Source organism: Pleurodeles waltl, chromosome 6 (genome assembly GCF_031143425.1).
Source record: "Pleurodeles waltl isolate 20211129_DDA chromosome 6, aPleWal1.hap1.20221129, whole genome shotgun sequence".
NCBI lineage: Eukaryota > Metazoa > Chordata > Amphibia > Caudata > Salamandridae > Pleurodeles > Pleurodeles waltl.
The window spans coordinates 119,321,814-119,345,313 of record NC_090445.1 but is presented as its reverse complement, the minus strand read 5'-3'; the positions used below and the strand labels follow the sequence as shown (position 1 = coordinate 119,345,313).

Below are 23,500 nucleotides of genomic sequence, written 5' to 3'. Positions count from 1 at the left end.
TTGAAAAGCAGTCACAGACATGGTGGTCTGCTGTCTCCAGCAGGCCACCATTCGTGAGGGGGTCGCAAATTGCGACCCACCTCATGATTATTCATGATGTGGGCATTTGCGAAGCCCTTGCGAATCACAGATGGTGTCAAGGACACCATCCTACATTCGGATTTGCGACTCGCAATTTGCAGGTCACAAATCTGAACCTACCTACTTGTGGCCCCAAATTCTTAAAGAAAGTCACAAAAGTGCACCCATGGTATATGTCGTACCCCTATAAAATATTTGTGAACTGTATTTTAGCGTGGGTAAATACGATGTGTAGATGTGCTCATGTGAAAATCTATTGAGCATTTGCAAGTTCATTTTCCCTCCAGCCACTTTCTTCCCAACCCTGGAAGAAGTTCTAATTCTGCCATTGTCAGGAGTAAATGTCCAACCATTCTTATTATGGGAAAATATTAGAGAGAAGCTGGTAAAAATATTTAAAACATGCAGGTTAGTAGGTTTGCAGACTCAAAGGTATTCCAGCCCTGGAACTATTGCTTACTGCTTCCTCCAACCCCAGTATGCAGATCTGCAGAAAGGTGGCAAAATAAGGAAATTGCTACAGTAGGGATTGAAACTCCAAGTATTCAAGCCCTACTATGGTAGTAGCCCTGGCATAATCAGAGAGGCTATTAATTGCTGCCATAATTTGTCGCCACACTACATGGCACCAAAGGGACAAGTAGATCTTTTTACAGGACAAGTAGATTTGAGAAGCAACCTGTCCCCTGGACAAGTAGATATTTTAATAAATTCCACACCCCTGTAGTGGGCATGCAGTATTCACCATACAGAGAGTGACAACGCCTGGCACAACTCTTCTAGCCCATGTCCAGAGATGACACACAAACACTGAGGTTCATTTTGGAAGGCAGAGCCTGAACCATCAGGCTCTGTGGTGAAGGATGGGTGGACATTAGCTTTGGATCACCCGAAGCTGGTTTATGGTATCTGACAATCTGTCTGTGGATTGCTGGGACTGGGAAGAGCTTTCTCAAGGGAGCCATGACAGGTTTCAGTAGTGGCGTGTGAAATGGGAGCAAGAACTCTGCAACTGAAATAGTAGTTTGCAAGATTCCTGTTAAAATGTTACACTGACAGCAAAGTCAGTTACAGATTTTCAGATGCTTCATGCCCCACACTGTGGTAATTAGTGCTTTTCCCAACTGAAATGCTTCTTGCTTCGAGAATAGAACTTCAGTATCTTTCAAAATGGTTGCTAAAAGAATCCAGACCAGCCCTCTGGAAGAGTATAGTTGAGAGGCCTTGACTATTCACAGATTTATACTGGAGCAGCTCTGGGATTTGCACGAGGAGTGCTAACAAACTGTCATCTCCCCTGGGCTTGCAGGTCATTGTATTGCAACCAAATAAATTGCAGTTGTTTGCGCTCTGGAACGGATGGCTGTAAATTATGGTATGTGCTGTAGAACAAAAGGGTGAAAGCTACAGCTATGGAATAAAAGGCTGTAGATTATGGCTGTATGCATGGTTGGTATTCAAGCATTTCACTGTTTTCAAGTGAAGAGGGGTCCAGCTCCTAGAGGACCCATTCCTACAGACGGAGCTTGGACTGGTCTGTAGTTCCAGATATAAGAAATTTTGATGCCAGCATTTTGCTAAGAATTAATTATTCTTATCAAGAAGCTATTTCACGTATTTCAGTATTAGGTCATACTATATTAATGGCATTTGCAAAGTGCTGATCTGTCCCTGGAACGAAAAGCCGGGTACAGATAGGTCAAAAAAACATACATGCTAATATTTTACAACTAGAAAGTGGGAGAATTTGAGGGGAAAAATGGGGGCAACACATTTCCCCCCCACTCACTTATTTGAAAACATAGGAAATTTTAGGCAAGACAGGTAAAATAATGCCATTTTTTTTGCTTCAGAAAATCGGGTGTCTCCAGCCTGAATCATTGGGTCTTTTGGCATGTATGCAAAATCCATCAATGTTAAACCGACCCTTACTTCTCTTTAGCCGACTCGGGTTGTCCTGCTAGAGAATAAAAGTATCTAACTCACAGTACCACATACTACTGAATAGAATGATATAATCTAAACTACCGTTGTATGCTGTGGGACGTTTTCAGTAGTCCCTGGGCAATCAGGGCTGATTGTATGAATCCAAAATATTTACCACTGGTTTCCATGGTCTTAGCCTTATTGTTGGAGTGAAAACTGATCACTAGGTACATCCCCATATTACTCAACTTTAAAGGTAGTATAGGGTTAGAGACTCAGCACTCAAACGAAAATTAAACACAAAACACCTAACTATCCTGTACTTTGATTTCTGGAAAAGAAAGCACATTATATTCATAACACATATTATTAGAATATTGGTATGTTGGGAGCTCCATTAAAGACAATGGAGTGCTCCGGGCTGGTAAAAGCCCACAGTTCCAAAATTGCAATATTTTTCAAACTGCAACAGCTGTGAAAAAATGCCTCAAGAGGCCGAGGGGATTCTAATCCCCTCCGCTCCTGGAGGCCTTAGTTTAATTTATCAGAACATTCTGCCCTTTAGTGGCAAGATCCCAGTGATCACAAGCTACTAGTGGACCTGCAGCATTGATTGTGCTACGTACTTAAGGTGCCCCTTTAAACATGTCTCAGGCCTGCCATTGCAGCTTGTGTCCAGAGTTTAACTGCCCTATTAACCTGGTAACATTTTAATAAATATAAGTAATTCCAAGGGTAGGCCCTGGAGAGCCCAGACGGCAGGGTGCAGTGCATTTGAAAAGTTTGACATTTGGATGTCCAGGTAGTGAAAAACTCTTAAAAGTCGTTTTTCAGTATTGCAAGACCTACCCTATCAATAGAAGAACACTGATGTTACATTACCACATTTATTAAGCTGTAATTTTTAAATGGGAACAGATAATCCCTTTATGTTTGGTGTCTTTAGAATGGTAATGAGGAATCCTAACTCATGGTGAAGTCGGATTTTAAATTACAATTCTGAAAATGCCACTTTTAGAAAGTCAACACACTTAGGAGCAACCCAGTATTTCCCTAGGAACAGGGTACAGACAATGTCTCACTAGAGGAATTATTTAGCTATAGTATGCATACATATTATCTAGTCTTCAATTAATGAGTAAGACAACACCGCACTGTTAAAATCCAATATATTTCTCAATAGGATTCAGGAAGTTCAAAAAAATGTACAACAATTCAAACGGGTGTCCATTTAAAAAACAACACTGTATATAAAACCCCTATAGATCATAAGATTGAATCTTATTATAACCCTCTTCATGACAATTCTGCACAATAATTGCCTGGTTTTCAGTCCCAGTTCAAGCAATATCATGGACTTTCAATTCAGCTTGTCAAATGAGAAGGTAATGGTGACGTTTTGGCCTGTAGTGGCAGTCAGAGGTTCCTCAGACCATCATCAGGGCTCAGAATTGATTCTGACTCGCGTGTTTGAGCAGATGTGGATGGAGAAAGAAGCTAGCGGTCCCATATTTAAAAGATTTGTTTACTTGGGCTTGTAGGTGGAAGTCCCCTGGTGTGTTGCTACAGAGCCTATTTTTGCAACCTGTTGTATTACTGAACAACAATGAGTCCTGATGATGGTCTGACGGACCTCTGACTGCCACTACAGGCCGAAACATCAACATTACCTATTTTTATTAGGCCAATCTGCCCCAAGGGAGGCAGAAACCACTAAACACCAGGGAAGAATTTTATTATATATATATATATATATATATTTTTTTTTTTTTTTTTTTTTTTTTTTTTTTTAGAGGGTGGGGATATGGCCGTACCCCCACCACAAATAAATGGGGACAAAGTTGTTCTCCAATTAACCCCAATCCACTCCCCAGGGGAGCAGAAAGCCTACTAGATGTCAGGGATTAAAAAAAAAAAAAGAAAAATAGAGGGGTGGGGGCTGCCAACTAGTATGGGCATGGTTATGTTCCCCCCCCCCCCCCCCCCCCCCCAAAAAAACTGAAGTGGGGTAATAGTCTTTCAGTGACCCCCCCCGCACCCCCCCCCCACACACACCAACTAAAGGATCTTAGACAAGCAAGTGGACGTTTGATTATTTTGGGTCTTGATTTTACATTTGGGCCGAAAGAACTTGGCTCTCAATATCGTCGCACTTGAAATGGTGAGCAGCTGCACTTTTTGGACTTTGGGGCATTGCCACCTAGAAAAATCTATCAGACCTACACACATCTGAAAACTAAACATCTGGGTGAGTCCAGGGTGGTGTGCTTCACATGTACCCCAAACCATTTTCTTACCCACAATGTTCTGCAAACCTCTAACTTTGCTTGAAAGCACGCATTTTCTCTACGTTTCTTTTGTGGAAACTTCTGGAATCTGCAGGAATCCGCAAAATTCCTACCACCCAGCACAGTCGCATCGATAACAATTCTGCCTCACTTGTCAGCCTAAAGAACGAGTTACTTACCTTCGGTAACAACTTTTCTGGTGGATACATTAGCTACCTGTGGATTCCTCACCTCATGAATACTCCCATGGCGCCAGCATTCGACGGAAATCTTCTTACTAGTCTCTGCACGTCGACGAGGACGTCACTGTCTCGCACGCGACGCCATCTGACGTCATACAGGCAATAAGAGGTCCTCGACGACGTGCAGACGTCAGTACCAATCATTTTTTACGTGCATGAGAACAACCAGGCAATGCAATGAAAGAGCAAGGCAACATCCATTATATTGTAAAAATACACCACATTGTATGAATAACTGTAAATCTTTTTATGTACATATATATATATATATATATATATATATATATATATATATATATATATATATATATAAAACTCTCTTTTAAAATATATACACACACCAAGTATATACATAAAGATATATACACACATATATATATATATATATATATATATATATATATATATATATAAATATAAATATATTATATATACATCTATTGCACCCTCTAAGACCAAGAGGAGCGCACTCAAGGATTACTTGGCAAGACCATAAAGGCAACGGGGAGGCGGGTGGGACCGTGAGGAATCCACAGGTAGCTAATGTATCCACCAGAAAAGTCGTTACCGAAGGTAAGTAACTCGTTCTTCTGATGGATACAACTACCTGTGGATTCCTCACCTCATGAATAGAGTCCCAAAGCAGTACCACGCCCGGCGGTGGGTGCCTAAATGGTCAAACCAAGAAATCCTGCAGCACTGACCGTGCAAAATGGCCGTCCCTTCTAACCTCAGAATCTAAACAGTAATGTTTTGCAAAAGTGTGAAGGGACGACCAAGTTGCGGCCTTGCAGATGTCGACCACAGGAACACCTCTGGCTAAGGCCGAAGTGGCCGACTTAGCTCTGGTGGAATGAGCTCTAATGCCCTCAGGAGGATCCTTCTTTGCCAAAGAGTAACATATTTTAATGCAAAGAACAACCCACCTGGATAGTGTTCTCTTGTGGACTGCCTTTCCTCTCCTCTTGCCCACGTATCCAATAAACAGCTGATCCTCCAGCCTGAAATCCCTTGTTCTATCGATAAAGAAGCTCAACGCTCTCTTTGGGTCCAGACGGTGCAGTCTTTCTTCCTCTTTGGAAGGATGAGGCGGAGGATAGAACGTGGACAAAGTAATTGCCTGAGCCAAATGGAAGGGTGAAACAACCTTCGGGAGGAAAGCAGCCTTGGTCCTCAACACCACCTTATCCCCATAAAAAGTTGTATAAGGGGGTTTTACTGATAAGGCCTGCAACTCACTCACTCTCCTTGCTGATGTTATAGCTATCAGGAAGACTGTTTTTAAAACCAAATACCTCAAGGGGCAAGAATGCATAGGTTCAAAAGGGGACCCCATAAGGAAAGTCAGGACTAAGGACAAATCCCATTGCGGCATAACGAATGGCTTTGGAGGATATTGATTTAGAAGACCTTTCAAGAATCTGATAACAATAGGGGATTTAAATAAAGATGGTTGGTCTGGAAGACATATGAAGGCTGACAAGGCCGATAAATAACCTTTAATGGTAGCCACTGCACAACCTTTCTGCGCCAGAGATAGAGCAAAAGACAAAACGTCCGATAGATGAGCATGTAAAGGATCAATCTGCCTCTCTCCACACCACGCAACAAATTTAGACCACCTATTAGCGTAGATAGATTTAGTGGAGTGTCGCCTGGCCGCTAATATAACATCCACTACCTCAGGCGGGAGAGAGAAGGAACTCAGGTTGCCCTGTTCAATCTCCAGGCATGTAGGTGCAGACTCTGGAGGTTGGGGTGTAGAACCTGCCCCTGCGACTGTGAGAGGAGGTCTGCCCTGAAAGGGAGACGGAGCGGCGGGCACGTTGAGAGTTGGAGAAGGTCGGAGTACCACACCCTCCTTGGCCAATCCGGAGCTATTAAGATTACTAGAGCCCGGTCTTGGCGAATCTTCCTCAATACTCGAGGAATCAAGGGTATGGGAGGAAACGCGTAAAGCAACTGGCCGCACCAGGTCATTTGAAACGCGTCCCCCAACGCTTCCTGCATTGGATACTGAAGGCTGCAGAACAACGGACAATGCGCGTTCTCTCGAGTGGCGAACAGATCTACCCGAGGAAACCCCCACTTCTGGAAGATTAAACGGACTTGATCTGGATGGAGACGCCACTCGTGGTCTGCCGAGAAGTGGCGACTGAGACTGTCCGCACGCACGTTCAAAACTCCGGCCAGATGGTTTGCTATCAAGCAAATCCGATGGTCCTTTGCCCAGGACCATAGTCGAAGAGCTTCTCTGCAGAGAAGGTACGACCCCACTCCTCCCTGCTTGTTTATGTACCACATCGTGGTAGTATTGTCCGTTAGGACCTGTACCGACTGACCACGAAGGGAAGGGAGGAAGGCCTTGAGAGCCAGACGTACAGCCCGTAACTCTAACAGATTGATGTGAAACATCTGTTCCTCTGGAGACCAAAGACCTTTGATCTCCAGATCCCCCAGATGAGCTCCCCACCCTAGAGTGGAAGCATCCGTTATGACTGTGGCCACTGGTGGCGACTGCTGGAACGGCTTTCCTTGTGAAAGATTGTTGCTTGCAATCCACCACTTCAAATCCACAGCAGCATCTCTGGAGATCTTGACAGTACCCTCTAGATCCCCTCTGTGTTGAGACCACTGCCTTCGGAGGCACCACTGAAGAGCCCTCATGTGCCAGCGAGCATGCGTGACCAACAGAATGCAGGAGGCAAAAAGACCGAGCAGACGAAGGACCTTGAGGACTGGAACTACTGCTCCATTTCGAAACATTGGAACCAAATCCTGAATATCTTGAATCCGCTGAGGCGGAGGAAAGGCCCGACCCAATGTTGTATCCAGTACTGCCCCTATGAACAGGAGGCGCTGAGAGGGCTCTAGGTGAGATTTGGGCTCGTTCACCGAAAAGCCCAGGTCGAACAACAACTGGGTTGTTGACTGCAGATGACGCAACACAAGCTCCGGGGACTTGGCTTTGATCAACCAATCGTCCAAGTAAGGGAATACTGCTATCCCCTTCCTTCTGAGCTCTGCCGCAACCACCGACATCACCTTCGTGAAGACTCGAGGTGCTGAAGTAAGACCAAACGGAAGGACCGCAAACTGGTAGTGTTGCGATCCCACCACAAACCGGAGATACTTCCTGTGTGACTTGAGTATCGGGATATGAAAGTAAGCATCCTGCAAGTCGACAGACACCATCCAGTCTTCCATGTTCAACGCCAAAAGCACCTGTGCTAGGGTCAGCATCTTGAACTTTTCCTGCTTGAGGAACCAATTCAAGATCCTCAGGTCCAGAATTGGTCTCAAACGACCATCCTTCTTGGGAATCAGGAAATACCTTGAGTAAACTCCTTGACCCCTTTCCTGCTCCGGGACCAACTCCACCGCGCCCTTTAAAAGGAGGACTTCTACCTCCTGTTCTAGCAACAGGAGGTGTTCTTGTGAACAATACGAAGGGCGGGGGGGATGAGGGGCGGAAACTCCCGAAAGGGAAGGGTGTAGCCTTTTCCCACAACACTGAGAACCCAAGTGTCCGACGTAACAGTCTCCCATTTGGTGAGAAAATGCTGTAATCTTCCCCCTACAGGAGAGGAGTGAGTGGGAAATGGTGGAAGCCTAAGGCTGCTTCCCCTGCTGCACCCCGCCAGAGGATGAGGAAGAGGCAGAGTGCTGCTGAGAAGCTCCCCTGGTGCGGACCCTACCCCTCCCCCTAAAAGATCTATAGGGATGGGAAGAGGCAGGTTGCTGATATCTTCCCCGAAAGGAAGAGGAGGAAGAGCCACGCCCAAATCCACGAAACCTCCTGAAGAATCTGGAAGAGGCCGTGGAAGAAGGAGCTTGGAGTCCCAACGACTTAGCCGTGGCCCTGCTCTCCTTAAACCGTTCCAAGGCCGAATCAGCCTTAGCCCCAAACAGTTTGTCCCCATCAAACGGGAGATCCAACAATGTGGACTGTACATCTGCCGAAAAGCCCGAGTTACGGAGCCAGGCCTGTCTCCTTGCCACCACAGTTGTGCCCATTGCTCTGGCTACCGAGTCGGTGGTATCCAGTCCCGTCTGGATAATTTGGGTCGCAGCAGCCTGGGCATCAGAGACAAGATCCAAAAGACCCTGGGGAAGCTCTGTAAACGAAGAGGAGATGTCATCCATCAGAGCATGAATATACCTCCCCAGGATACAGGTTGCATTGGTGGCTTTTAATGCCAGACTGCAGGACGAAAAAATCTTCTTCGACTGCGCCTCCAGCTTTTTTGAATCTCTGTCCCCAGGCACCGTCGGAAAAGAACCAGGCGCTGACTTGGACGAACAGGAGGCCTGCACAACCAAGCTCTCCGGCGTAGGGTGCCTAGATAGGAAACCAGGATCAGTTGGAGCCGTCCGATACCTCCTGGCCACGGCTCTGTGAACTGCTGGGGAAGATGCCGGCTTCTTCCACACCTCTAAAACCGGATCCAGCAGAGCGTCATTAAAAGGTAATAGAGGCTCCGCCGCGGCTGAGGCCGGATGCAACACCTCTGTCAAAAGGTTTTGTTTCGCCTCCACCACCGGCAAAGGCAGGTCCAAAAAACTATCTGCCTTCCGTACCACTGTATGAAAGGAAGCAGCTTCCTCGGTATATTCCCCCGGGGACGAAAGGTCCCACTCAGGGGAAGTGTCCAGCCCACTGGCCGACTCCAGTCCACGCAGCCCATCACCCGAGTCCTCTAGCTCTCCTTCCTCTAGGGCTCGTTGGTACTCCTGCTCTTCTAGTACCCGGAGAGCACGCCTCCTTGAATGCAGTCGTTGCTCAATCCGCGGAGTCGACAATACCTCCGCCGAAGTCGGAGATCGGCGCCGATCTTCCGAAGCCACCGACGCCGCATCCGGCGCCACAGGTAACTTCGGCGCCGACTGAAGAGCAGTTGAAACGGATGGACCCACCGGAGTCACAGGCCGAAATCTCGACGTCGACGGGATGGAAATCCCTGGGGCCAATCCCTCCGAAGCCACCGGAGCGGCCACCGGCGCCGACACTGGCGCCGAGCCCTCGTTCCCAAACGGGAGAAAGGGCATAAAGGGTGCCGGCCGAAGAGGCGCAGGATCACCCAAAGAAAAGGCCAAAGGCCCAGCCGGAGCACCCCCTGGAGCCATCTGTTGGAAGATGGCATACATCGCATTCAAGAATGCGGAACTATCGGCTCCAGGGGTGGGAAAAGCCGGATACTGGGGTGCCTGACTCGGAGGCGACCCCGACGCCGGCCTCGGCGTCTGCGCCGGAGAAAACACTTGAGGCTCCAATACCTCAATCACCGACGCCTGTCCAGGCGAAGTTGGAGACGCCGGAGAGGGCAACGGCGTCGAAGGATGCGGCGTCACCGTGGGGCTGACCTCCCATGTTCTTCGGCGCCGATCCGGAGACCTGGAACGAGCCTCCCTTGAATGACGCCGAGATTCTCTACGGCGCCGGGAGTCTCGATGACGCCGATGTCTTGGAGAAGACTTTTTCTTGTGATGCTTCTCCTTTGACTTGGCCATAAACAGCTTCGCCTCGCGTTCTTTAAGGGCCTTCGGATTCATGTGCTGACATGAATCACAAGTCGAGACGTCGTGGTCGGAGCTCAAACACCAAAGGCAATCGGAATGAGGATCCGTCACCGACATCTTGCCTCCACACTCACGACAAGGCTTAAATCCAGACTTTCTCTGCGACATTATTTCCACAGAGAAAGAGGACGCAGCAAGATATACACTGTAACCGCAAGAGTAACAGTTGCTCCCTCGAAGATAACCGTTTCGAATGCACGGAAAAAAGGGAACTGACGTCTGCACGTCGTCGAGGACCTCTTATTGCCTGTATGACGTCAGACGGCGTCGCGTGCGAGACAGTGACGTCCTCGTCGACGTGCAGAGACTAGTAAGAAGATTTCCGTCGAATGCTGGCGCCATGGGAGTATTCATGAGGTGAGGAATCCACAGGTAGTTGTATCCATCAGAAAACGTTTTTTTCCAAACTGCCCTTTTGGACCCACTTTGGTTTTCCCCCTCAATTTTGACATGTTTTTGGCACTTGGCCCACCTACACAAGTGAGGTATCATTTTTATCAGGAGACTGAGCGGAACGTTGGGTGGTAGGAAATTTGTGCTGGTGCAGTGATCCCACACAGAAGTGAGAAAAATTTGATTTTTTGGGGGGCTAAATTTGAGGTTTGCTGAGGATTCTGGGTAAGAAACCACTGGGGGATTCATGCAAGTCACACCTCCCTGGACTCCCTCGGGTGTCTAGTTTTCAGAAATGTCTGGGTTTGGTAGGTTTCCCTAGACGGCTCCTGAGCCCAGGACCAAAAGCCAGATGCCCCACTTGCAAAAAAAAAAAAAAACAGGCAGTTTTGTAATAGGTAATTTGAATGTGTCCATGTTGTGTTTTGGGGCATTTCCTGTTGCGGGCACTAGGCCTACCCACACAGGTGAGGTACCCTTTTTTAGCGGAAGACTAGGGTGAATGCTGGGTGGAAGGAAATTTGTGGCTCCTCTCAGATTCCAGAACTTTCCATCACCGAAATGTAAGGAAAAAGTGTTTGTCAAATTTTGAGGATTGCAAAGGATTCTGGGTAACAGAACCTGGTGCGGGTGCCACAAGTTAACCCCTCAATTCTGGGTTTCCCTAGGTGTCTAGATTTAAAAAACGCAATAGGTTTGGTAGGTTTTCCTAGGTGCCGGCTGAGCTAGAGGCCAGAATCCACAGCTAGGCACATTCCAAAAAACATGTCAGATTTCAATGTAAAAACGTGATGTGTCCATGTTGCGTTTCAGGTCTCGGTTACTAGGTCTACCCACACAGGTGAGGTACCATTTTTATCGGGAGACTTGGGGGAACACAGAATAGAAGAACAAGTGTTAATGCCCCTTGTTTTTCTCTACATTTTTTCCTTCCAAATGCAATGCAGTGTGTGAGAAAGATGTCTATTTGAGAAGTGCCCTAATTCATATGGTAGTATAGGGACCCCAGAATTCAGAGATGTGCAAATAACTACTGCTTCTCAACACCTTATCTTGTGCCCATTTTGAAAATACAAAGGTTTCCTTGATACCTATTTTTCATTCTTTATATTTTACTAAATAAATTGCTGTATACAATGAAAACCCATTGCAAGGTGCAGCTCCTTTATTGGCTCTGGGTACCTAGGGTTCTTGATGAACCTACAAGCCCTATTAAATCCCCGCAACCAGAGGAGTCCAACAGACGTATTGGTATATTGCTTTAAAAAATCTGCCATAGCTGGAAAAAGTTACAGAAGAAAAGGTGGCCAGAAATGCAGTTTTTTCAACTAAGTTTCAATATTTTTTATTTCTGCTGTTGCTTTCTGTAGGAAAACCTTGGAGGATCTACACAAATGACCCCTTGCTGAATTCAGAATGTTGTCTACTTTTCAGAAATGTTTAGCTGTTCGGGATCCACCTTTGGTTATACACCCATTTCTGTCTGGAAGAAGGCTGAAAGCACAAAAAAAGAAAAGAAAAAAAAAGGGTAAAAATGGATTATGTCCCAGTAAAATGCCAAAATTGTGGTTTTTAGATTCAAGTCTGCCTGTTCCTGAAAGCTAGGAAGATGGTTATTTTAGCACAGCAAACCTTTTGTTTTCTTCTGCAGCACTTTTTCCCCCATTTTTCCCCAAAATACCAAATTTTAGCTGCATTTTGGATAATTTCTCGATATCCGCTCAGGGAACCCACAACTGGGTACCTCTAGATTCCCAAGGATGTTAGTAATCCCTACATAAAGGTTATTGCAGTAGTCCAGCCGTGAAGTAATGAGTGCAAGGACTACCTTTTTTCTTGCTGTCAATGGGAGATATTAAAAAAATGTCCAACAATTGGATTAAAGAAAGCGAATACCGGATACAGATAGAACTTGGGAATGCAAGGGGGGGGGGGGGAGAAACAGTTGAACTTGATACCTAGGTTACGAGCCACTTTCACTGGTGGAGGAGGAAGCGTAAGAATAAAGTTGTCAGGCCACAAATACCGAGGGGATATCAAATTATTGCGACCAACTAGAAGTATCTCCTTCTTGCCAGTACTACACTTAAGAGAATGGAGCTCCATCCAACAGACAGTACTTGAGAAACAGTTCTAAAAATTAAGTAAAAAAAAATTGTTGTCTAATGACAAGTTCAATTAGAGATTGTCAGCATACAATTTGGATGAGATACCAAAAGAATCAATGGGAGTGATTAGAGGAGATACATATACACATTAAAAAGGTTTGAAATAAATGACTAGCCCTGTGGAACCTCGTAACTCTGGGTTTCTTTCTTTTGAGGAGAACTGACCGATAGATATAACCTGCCTCCTATTAACAAAAAACAACAGAAATCATTCCAAGTCCTGTCCATGGATACTGACCGCTGAAAAAGATCTAAAAGAATTAGCACTGCGTTCTGACCTTTATCCAGGGTAACTTTTACTGTTTATGAGACTTCTAGCATTGCTGTTTCTGTGGAGGGCCTGGGCCTAAATCCTGACTGAGATGAGTGAAGAATGCCAGAATATCTGACACAGGCCACTAACTGTTCATTAACTAATTTTCCCACATCTTAGCAGGGGCAGGTAGAAGAGGAGGGGTGGACCTGAAATTTGCTACAATTTTTGGGTCGGCTCCAGTGTTTTTTTTTTTTAATGGTGGTTAAACAACAACCAGCTATCCGGCATCAGCGCTGAGGAAAAGAAAACATTTAAAATATTGATAATTACAGGATTAATAACTTCATTAGCTTTCTTAAGAACAGTGGGAGGACATGGGTATAAGGGAGAGCCTTACAGAGTACAATGGGGGAGAGTGAGTGAGTGAGTGAGTGAGTGAGTGAGTGAGTGAGAGAGAGAGAGAGAGAGATTGAAAAGCAGCCAAACCATAGTTTAGCAGAAAGGTAAAAACCTCAAAACGAATTGCACTGCGCCATTCTAAACCACCTTGGAGTCAAAAGTCCCCTCAAGGATATATTATTAAACCTCATTTGAATATAGTAGACTTTCTCTTCCAAAAAATCGGAAAGATTATCACATAAGGTTTGAGTTGGCAGGATATTGCTCCTAGAAGCTCAGTATGAACTGTTTAATGAGATTATTGTAAGTTTTTATGAAGGAAGATGTATCTGGTTTAACCTCAATTTATCAAGCGCTTCCTGCTCACCTTTTGCGACATACTTCCAGCACTATAAGGCCACCAATTACGTGGTAGCCAACGCTTGGCCAAAACCCACACAAACAAAGAGGAATTAGATTTACTTTAGAAAAGCATTCACTTTTAATTACATTTAGAAAGAGAAATTAAACTCCTCTTTAACATGGCGTTTCAGGATTCCATGCATGTTACATATTTATAAGTACAAACGAAAACAATTATTGAGAGCTGTAGGTCTGGATCAGACTGAGCTGCACATTAAGGTACGGGACATGCCTTCATATCAGTCAGAGTAGCGTTTAAGAAAGAAGTCAACGTGATTTGTCCTTTATCAGTGCGGGCATTACATCTGGCCAACGGTTCTTTCAATGCTATGGCAAGAGGCAATCACTGCACAACATGCAGACTTCCTGCAGCCAAAAATGGCAACATACAATGTAGAACACAGAAGAGGAAGATGCAGAACTGCGCCTTTCCGCCGCTAATGCCCTATTGGGTCAGATGACAGACCTCTTCTATATCGGGCGTACAAAGTAGGATTATTTCCACTGCGATCACAATCAGCACAGAACAGCAAAAACAATCAGGGTAACCTAAAGATATGTGGAAAAGAAGGGGGCCCGCACGTTGGCACTGAGTGATACTTCCTCAAAAAAACCGAATCATCCGGCCAGACTCTGTTCACAAGGAATGTAAAGAGACCAGGACAATATAACAAGCCCACCAACAACAACAAATGGCAACTAGATAAAGGCCCAGATGCACCAAAGGGTTTTACCCATTCTGGGTCTATGGGAAAATGTGTTGGTACATATGGCCCAAAATCTGGTAGAGAAAGTCTAATTTAAACAGTACCAACGGTCCGAATAACAGTAAGGGTTTATAGAGCCCATTGGATCGACTCGACACTTTAAAAAGCGTTATTACCAATAGTACTCCTTTTATCATGCTGAAGTAGATTAAATATGTGTAAGTGGAAACCGCAGAGCTCTACAGCAGGCATTAAATGCAATGATTTGTCTCGATACCAACAACTGTAGATATGTTTAAAAGGCGTTTTAGCCTAGAGTCTCGCTGATACACTACAAATAGGCTTAAATATTTGAAGAATGTGAGGCCACACAAAAGACACGCAACATTCCAGGGACTGTAAAATGAAGCCTCTTACCTTCGCCCCCTTCAGGGACATATGAAGCAGTAATGATGTCAATATCAGCGCAGTTCATTACAATCTGACTTGTTGATTGAGTGACCTGAAAAGAAAAGAAAGATCAGCAACTTGTGCCTCTGGTCACAGAATTATCAATGAATTCACAATCTCCTGGAAGAGCATTTAAGTTCTTGAAATAGATACTGATACACAGCACAATTTAAATTCCAACATTAGTTCAGATGAACTACGTCCTACTAATAATGAAAACCTGCAGTCATGTTTATTAAAAGCGACCAAGCGATGCTGAATAGTAGAGTACGAAACAGACAGTTTTGGAGGGCCATGAACGGTAAAGTTGGGAAGGTAATCTGAATTTTAACAGCAAACTAACATAACCGTACCTTGTATTGATCCATAGAACTTGCCCTTGGAACAATACAGGCAAAGGGCTGGTTAAATAACCGTCTACAGATCACCAGACAAAGTAAGACTGCAACCAAGAGTCCGGTTACCCAGCTCCCCATCATTCTTCCTGCAAGAATGAAAGACTTGGGTTCAATATCAGTTCTCTGAGAAATACCACGCTATATTTGGGATCAGAAACTTAGTCCACCTTCCCAGACTACAACCCAAACCCAAAAGACTAGGGGCCAGACATACAAAATCATGGGTTTGAGATTTCCTAATAGTGAATTTTAGTGAATCTCTATTAGGAAATCACTAACTGTGATGTACAACAGTGCGTTTGACACTCCAAGCGATTCCCAGTGGGTCGCAAGGGACCTCAATATACATGAGGCAGTTAGCAATTTGCGACCCTTTGGGATTGTCCCACACTCACAGGGATGGTGGCCTGCAGGGCTCAGCAGATCACCATGACTGCGATTGCTTTTTAAAGAAAGTTTTTTTTTTTTTTTTTTTTTTAAATGTAGTCCATTTTCCCTAAAGGAAAATGGGATGCGTAAAAAAAAAAAAAAAAAAAATGTTTTCGTTTCATTTTTTTTTTTTTTTTTTTTTTTTTTTTTAAGAGTAGGCAGTGGTCCGTGGGACTTCTGCCTGCTCTTAAAAAATGTTTGCATCCACATTCACAAAGGGGAAGAGTGCTTTGGAGACCCCCCCTCTCATTTGCAAATGGGTTACCACCTCCTTCAAGGAGTCGGTAAAACGTGAATGTTTTGCGGCTGCATTTAGGTTGCAGAACATTCACACCTAGCAGTGTGATTCAGTATTAGGAAGGGATGCCCTAAACTCGCCCTTTCCTAACACCGAATCGCAAAAGCCAAAAAAGATTCAGTAACAAGGTACAGTTCCATTTTGCCTTTGGTACTTTGCAAAAAACATTCTTCCAGCTCCAAACGGACCATTGGAAAAATGCTTTGTACCTGCACTCTGTTTTATCATCAGAACTGGAAACAACTGCTCCCGTCAATGTAAAGCTGTCCATTTTGGACTCAGTTGCTGTGGCACAAAGTCATAGGGTTTCTGACATTACCTAAAGGATTGGGTGTTGATCACAAATAGGTGTTTTTCTGCGTTTAACAGCGTTCTCAGACTGTTCTTCTTGGCGGGGCCCTGGGATGGGGTCCCCTTCCGAAATTTTCACAGCCGCTCCCAGTCTTTTCCTTCTCTGTGGGCCCCCCACCTCACCTTCACAGGGGTCATGATGGCGACCCCCTCACTTTACTTCTTTTTGGGGGCAGCCCCCAGGCCGACCTTGAGGGCATCGACCAGAGCAGCGGTTGAGCCCCACGCGCTTCGCTGCTCACTCTGAATTAGGTCAAAGGTCACAGATCTTCTCCTCCTGATATTTCAGGCCCCTGTGGACTGCTTTTGACGATCTTGGTGTTTCGCTCCTGGTGATGAGCCCTTGCCACCAGGAGCACTTTCGTTAGACCTCCTGGCCTAGAAGGTCCCCAAATGGTAGGAAGCCAGTCCCCACTGATTCCCTGCTACAGCCTTTCCTCTGGGTGCCTTCCTTTTCTTCTGGACCGTGCGCTGTCCTTGTGCCAGCCCAGTCTTTTCCCCAACTGCTCCTTTGGGGGGGGGGGGGGGGGGGGGGGGTGCCAGCTTACCTGGCCCTGGCATGCGCCGCGCTAGGCCTAAAGTCCTTCAGAGCCAAAGTCCCTGCCCCAAGGGGCAGTCAGGAGGTTCTTCTTTCCAGTCATCCATGACACCCGTCTTTAGTCCCAGTGTCCAGCAGTGAAGCACAGCCAAGAGAGCTCTCCCCGGTAATTGACCCTAATTGTGAGCTGAGTCAGAGAAAGAGGAAATTCCTGGATGACCCATAAGTTGCCCAACTATGTTTTTGTAACCCACTGCATCATTCTTTTCACACAGGCTACAGGGTACATTGGTGTGACTTTAGTCTCTGTGGGCCCTAGGGGACCAGAGTTATGCCTTTGCCACTCTTTCCCGCTTACCTTTAATGGAGTGTCCCTACTGTGAAAAAATAGTAAGCACACTGACTATTCCCTCATGGGTATACAACCATCTTATGAGGCCTACAGGTCACCACCCACTCTGCATAGTTCCTTCTGCACCAGGCTACCTAAGTGCAGTTTTTCGGCTGCGCACACCAGGAATCCTCCCCGAGCAGCCCTCACATGGGTGCACACGTGTGTGCACATGATCACGTGTAACCAGTCTGGGGCCTCCTACTCTTACTGCCCACAACAGCTTTTCCTTGGAAAGGCGGCACCAGCGGTAAACACGTGCAGTCCATTTTACCATGAGTTTACTGTGGGTGATGCCCCGACTAGGGGCTTCCTCACAGTAAAAGATCAAAAACCAGATGATTAAAAAGTGAAAAATCAGGGCAGAACAGATGGTCAGAACCGTCCTCTCACACAGTGTGTTGCAAAAGCAAGGGCGGAGCCAGGCAGCATGGCTGACAGGACGTAAGGCCCCCAAGTTCCCAGCCAGCCGTCCGCTGTAATCCTCCTTAATCCTATACATTCTTGTATTTAGATATCCAAGGCATGCTGTTCTAGAGCGGAGCAGAAAAAGGAATAAACATTCTGACGGTCGAAGCAAGGAGCATCCACAGAGTGAATAATCTGCTGGGAGCGCAGAGGGCCACATCAGACACCCGTTAGAGACCTACTTCGCGCTGCACAGCTGATAACAGCAACCACCTGCGACGGGCAAGAGATCAGGCAACTAACATCCCCGGCAGGCAAGAACAGCTAAGTGAGGCCCCTTGCAACCACTGCCACACTCGGGCCAGCTCCAGAGTCCAGGAGCCGTGGGGGGGAGGGGGGGTGGGAGAGAAGCGGAAGCACAGGGAGGAAAACTTAAAGGCAAGGCCACGGATCTTGCCTGCGTCATTTCAGCCTTGGTACTCCCCTCTGACACAGTGCTTCAGCAGGAGAGCTGACAGCCCTGTGGGCCCAGCGCAGGTTGGTGCAGACCCCTCTCTGTGGGCTAACGACGCTGCCACCAGGCCTGGATGGACTGCCAGAGAGGGGCATGACCCCAACAGAAAAGGCAAACAGACAGCAGGACACAGCCGCTCAGCAACCCCCAGACGTAAGGCGGCGGTGAGGAGAGGATGTGGCTCCCCACCTTCCTGTCTCAACCAAGCGAATTAACACAAGGCGAGATGCTCTATAGGGAACAGAACAGCAGGCCTGAGGGAGCACTCTGAATTTTCACCGCTGCCCTGGGGGCCCTGCAGGCACAGGAAACTGAAAAGCACAGGTGGTTAGGACGGGGGCGTTCCACTGAAGGCCCAGAAGCATATGACCAGATTTAGGCGACAACAGCGGTTGTGCCCACCCTGACCCTAGACTCTCAAAGTAGGTCCACTGTGGCAGCAGCAGCCCTTTAGGGAGAGAGGAAGGAAACATTAATCGGGTGCCCAGAATTCATAAAAGCAGTAGCAGTGTGCCCCACCATGGATGGGGCACAATAACGTACTCCTCTCTAATTAAACATCTGTCAGAGGACTCATTAGCTGATAAAATTTAGCAGCTGCCTCGAACAGGGGACGTAGTGACAGCACTGTGTTCTTGGAGAACTCGGTGGCAGTGGGATTCATCTAGACGGTTACAGGAAGGAGTGTTATTGGGTGCGGACCTACCCCGCAATTCAGTAAGACATCTAGTGTGCGCGTGGTTCGTGGCATGTGGCATTGATCACCTCTGTAAGCCCAGCATAGTGCAAGTAGTTCCGTGGACGTAATGCAAAGTTCTCATAGGCTTGCTTGCATGTGATAAAGTACTCACCAGGGTATAGATCTCCAGATAGTGTGCAGCCACCTTCCCTCCATGCCTGAAAGGATATGTTGTCCATCATATTGTGTTCCGGCATCAGTATCCATATTGGGAGTTCTTTGTGGAATGGGGCTCGCTTCAGAGTGGCTTCAGCAAAGTTTTGACATATTTTCTCTGTCTGACGGTCTACACATGTTCAGCCCCTGGTTACACCAGTTTCTTCTATTAGAATCATTGGCAGCTGGCCTGCAGCGATTAAACCTGCCAGGAGTCGCTTCTCCCAGTTGTCCCCATCATCACACATTCTTTTGTACCAATCCCACATTCTAGCACTCAACAACTGGGATTTTCTATATTTAAAAGATCTCCGGCAAAGAGCCCCCTTGAGGGGCCCGTCAGGTATTGCAGTGCCGGCCTGACGAGGAGCAAAAGCCCGATAATGAAGCATGTCACTAATTGGTGAGTGAGGGCTCTTGTTCTAACTATAGTTGTCAAACGGGCACCGTTCTTCTCTTCTCTCTGTTTGGAACGGTGTAACTTTATTTTTGGTTAAGTTTGATGGGACTAATGTACACAGGACCATTTATTTCTCAAAGACTCCCAATTCATGAGCCCTCCCTGTTTTGTTTTTGATAATTTAGTACAGCTTTGTGCTGTAGGACTTTATTTCAATTACTCCCACCCTGGTGAAATTACACAGAGAAGTCATGGCAGACCTACAGGGTCTGAGTTTTGACGAGGACACTGTCCAAGCTATTCTACAAGCACCATCTATACTAGGTGATGATCACAGTGGTCCGTCTGGATGTTCAAAGGAAGACTGGGACAGATTATCTGGCCTGAAAAAAGATTTAATAAAAACAGTTTTACATGGCACCGTGATGACAGAATACCTTTGGCTAATATTTGATCCTAGAGGTCTGATTGTAACCAACGTTCTGAGGCTTTTTCTACAGGAATTACAGTTTCGAAAAGACTGGGCACAGGTTTCATGGAAATGTACATGGGATTGGTTAGTGTTGATAATCAACACGTCCAAACGCTTGGCCGATTCTATCACAATTCAAATTTCAATGATGGAATCATCCATTAAAACCACAGTTCAATTGACGCAGTTTAAAGCCAGACTATCTGAGATTAATGCAGAATTAAATGATACCAAAGAACACTTGACCCGCCAGAAGATTTCTAAACTACAAAAGGATATTAAAAAATTCAGTAGAGAGAAGATATATCCTTACCCAAAAGATGATTACCAACAAGATGGTGGTTCAGAATCACAGGTGATACACATGAAGCTTACCAGAAACTACGCACACCACATTACAGTTCGAGTTCTGACGGTTGGAGCAGTGATGATGAGCGGAAAACATATCGGAACAGTCAACCTCCCACTGTTAATATGAGGACTCCTTTTCTATATCCCCGGTTTCCTGTATGGCAGCAGCCTCCCTACCCCTTTTTCCAACCACAAGCCCAGATTCCTTATAATCCTTTTTTAGGAAGAGGCTGGGCCAGGGGCAGAGGAAGAGGCAGGAGCGTACAGTGGACCCAAGAAGGACAGCAGATGGTAACCAGAAACAGCAGCGTGGCACCATCAAAGAGACCTTAGTCGTCAATCTATCTGACACCATATTATCACCTGTGGAAGTGTCTGTATTACAAGGCTTGGGTTTTGTACCCAACCCAAAGGAAGATCCCTTCCGTCTTAACTGTGAAATTACTGCTATGTTCCGGAAGGTCCGTCTACACTTCTTCTTTAGAAAATCAACCTATTCCAACTCCCAGTGGAGATACGAACTTTAGAAATCCCTCTACATTCATGCCGCCATCATCCTTAGTACCTGCTGAAGTGCTTACATTTGAAAAAGCTGTGCGCCATGAGATTGAGTCTCTACAGCCATCTAGGCACTTTTAGAACATGTCCAACAGTGAAAGAGAAGCAATCCGTAGGTTGTCGCATCATTCGGACTTCATTATAAAACCAGCAGATAAAGGAGGTGCCATTGTTATTCACAATAAAACTACTTACAGACAAGAATGTCAGACTATTGAGTGACACCATGTATTATGAACCTATACCCTCTGATCCTACTCCATATTTGCAAAAAGAGATTTGAGGACTGATCAATGAAGCAGAGAGTTCTAACTGGATAACCCATCTAGAAGCCAAATTTCTGGACACAAAAGAACCAAGGATTCCTTATTTCTATTGCCTTCCTAAAATTCACAAGGGGACCACTCCGCCGGGACGTCCCATTGTGTCAGGCATAGGGTCCCTCTTAGAACCCCTGTCTAAATTTTGTGATTTTTTCCTACAGCCAATTGTTCAAATAACTCCCACTTTTTTGAAAGACACAAAAGATACTTTGATATTGCTAGACAACGTAAACGAAAGTGGGACTACAGATATGCTGATATGCCTAGACATGGAGGCATTATATACCAACATACCACAGGATGCTACCTTAGAAGCTGTAAAAGACATCCTGAGCTCTATGTCTTGGTCGTAGCAAACTCCTACTACTTTTATCTTGCAATGTGCGAGCCTAGCTTTAAAAGAAAACTTCTTCCAATTTGAAAAACAACTATACCATCAAATCCAGGGGACCTCAATGGGAAGCACATTTGCACTCAGTTTAGCCTGCCTATATACGTACACATTTGAACAACACATCCTACCACCCACTCAACCTTTCGCTTCTAATATTCGACTATGGCGTCGGTATATAGATTATATTTTGGTGGTTTGGAAGGGCAATAGTGACCAGGCTAAGGCATTTATCGATTGGATTAACACCTTGGATAGACACTTACGTTTCAGTGCTAATTTCTCAACGGAAGAGGTTTCCTTTCTTGATTTACGAATTATGCTATCTGATGGACTTCTCCACTCATCCATCTTTCATAAACCTACAGACAGAAACAGTTTATTACTTTTTGACAGTCACCATCCCAAATCTCTGAGGGTGAATCTACCTTTTGGCCAATTTCTAAGGTTGAGACGAAATTGTACAGAAATTTCTGATTTTCATAATCAAGCTGAACTTTTAAGCCAGAAACTACAAAATTGTAACTATTCACCACAGATCATTAGACAAGCCAAGAAAAGAGCCCGGAATATACCAAGTAATGTCCTCTTGAGCAATAATCAACATGAACCCCAAACGCGATTGACTTGTGTGACAACTTTCACACCTCGAAGTAATCAAGTAAGGAAGAGAATTAAAAAACACTGATCCATCTTGAATAGCTCCGGGGAGACCTTAGCTCACCCTTTGTTTGCTTTCAAATGGACAGAAAACATTCGAGATTTAGTGGTACACACTTACCATCACCTCAACGTAATCGAGATATCAATCCCCCTTCATCTTGGTTAGGAGTGTCAGGACATTACCCTTGTGGTAGATGTAATGTCTGTGCTCTTTCTATGCATACCCAGGTATTGAACCTGGGCGAGAGAACACGTTGGCAGCTGATGGTACATACAAACTGCCGCACCAAGAACTGTAGCTACATGATCACCTGGCCACATGGTCTTCGTTATATTGGAATGACCACAAGAATGGGTAAAACTCAGATCAATGAACATCGTAGCACTATACAATGTCAACAATCAGCCACTAAGATGACAAAACATTTCATTGAACTTCACCATACACCTGAGGACCTCAGGTGGGTAGTTCTGGAACAGGTGACAAATAAGGACTGCACTAGAAGACTTTTTGAGAAAGAACAGCGTTGGGTGTTCAGACGTGACATCAGATAGGATTAAATGACGATATTCCTTGGTTGGCATTTGCCCACCGCTAACTTTGGTAACAAAACCTTCCTCTGGTTTCAGTTTTATTCTATATAAAAAAAGACTGTTTTGATGCTTTCTACTCACAGTACTCATCTTTTGAAGATAGAACCCTTCTAGTGGGCTTTAATCTTTCCAGAGCCAAGTATGTTCTGGCTTACTAGTTTTACGTAACACACATGAAGTCCAACTTGAATAATACGATTTAAGAATAGTCTGTTTCTTAATAATCACCAGGTATAGGTAATACTGCCAAAGATGGCCGCCCCCTGGGATGGACCTTTAGTCCTTCCTTGATGTGCACAGGGGTTCCATTTTAATGAGTTCCCCATTTGACATCCTAACCAAAGATGGCCGCCGTTCTCAGTCCTCTTTCTATACCCATGCCCAGGTCCAAGCACCGGCCCCTTTTATTCAGCTACTCCGCATTCCCGTTTCACTTTTCCGGGAGCAGGGGTAGGTGTGTACCGCCACGTGGACCAAGTGCAGGGTAAGTCATTGTCTTTTGGCCTCCCCCGTCTCTGTGGTCTAGTGATCGCATTCGCGATACACGCGCTTCCAACTGCAGAGACACTGCTGAGGTCACAATATTATTTTAACTTCTTTCACCGTTTTAACAAACTGTGCTTACGATACATTA

General features: G+C 45.6%; 1 protein-coding gene across 2 annotated transcripts in view; it reads right to left on the bottom strand.

Moving 5' to 3' along the window:
• Positions 1-23,500, bottom strand: part of NPEPPS (aminopeptidase puromycin sensitive) — a 695,867-nt gene that overhangs the window by 609,979 nt on the left and 62,388 nt on the right. For both annotated transcript variants that reach the window (XM_069237501.1, XM_069237500.1), the window contains exon 2: positions 14,860-14,944. Coding sequence is in view for 1 of the 2 variants with exons in the window: in XM_069237500.1 (XP_069093601.1) it covers positions 14,860-14,944 (85 nt within the window). In the remaining variant the exon portion in view is untranslated. The remainder of the gene's footprint in view (positions 1-14,859; positions 14,945-23,500) is intronic.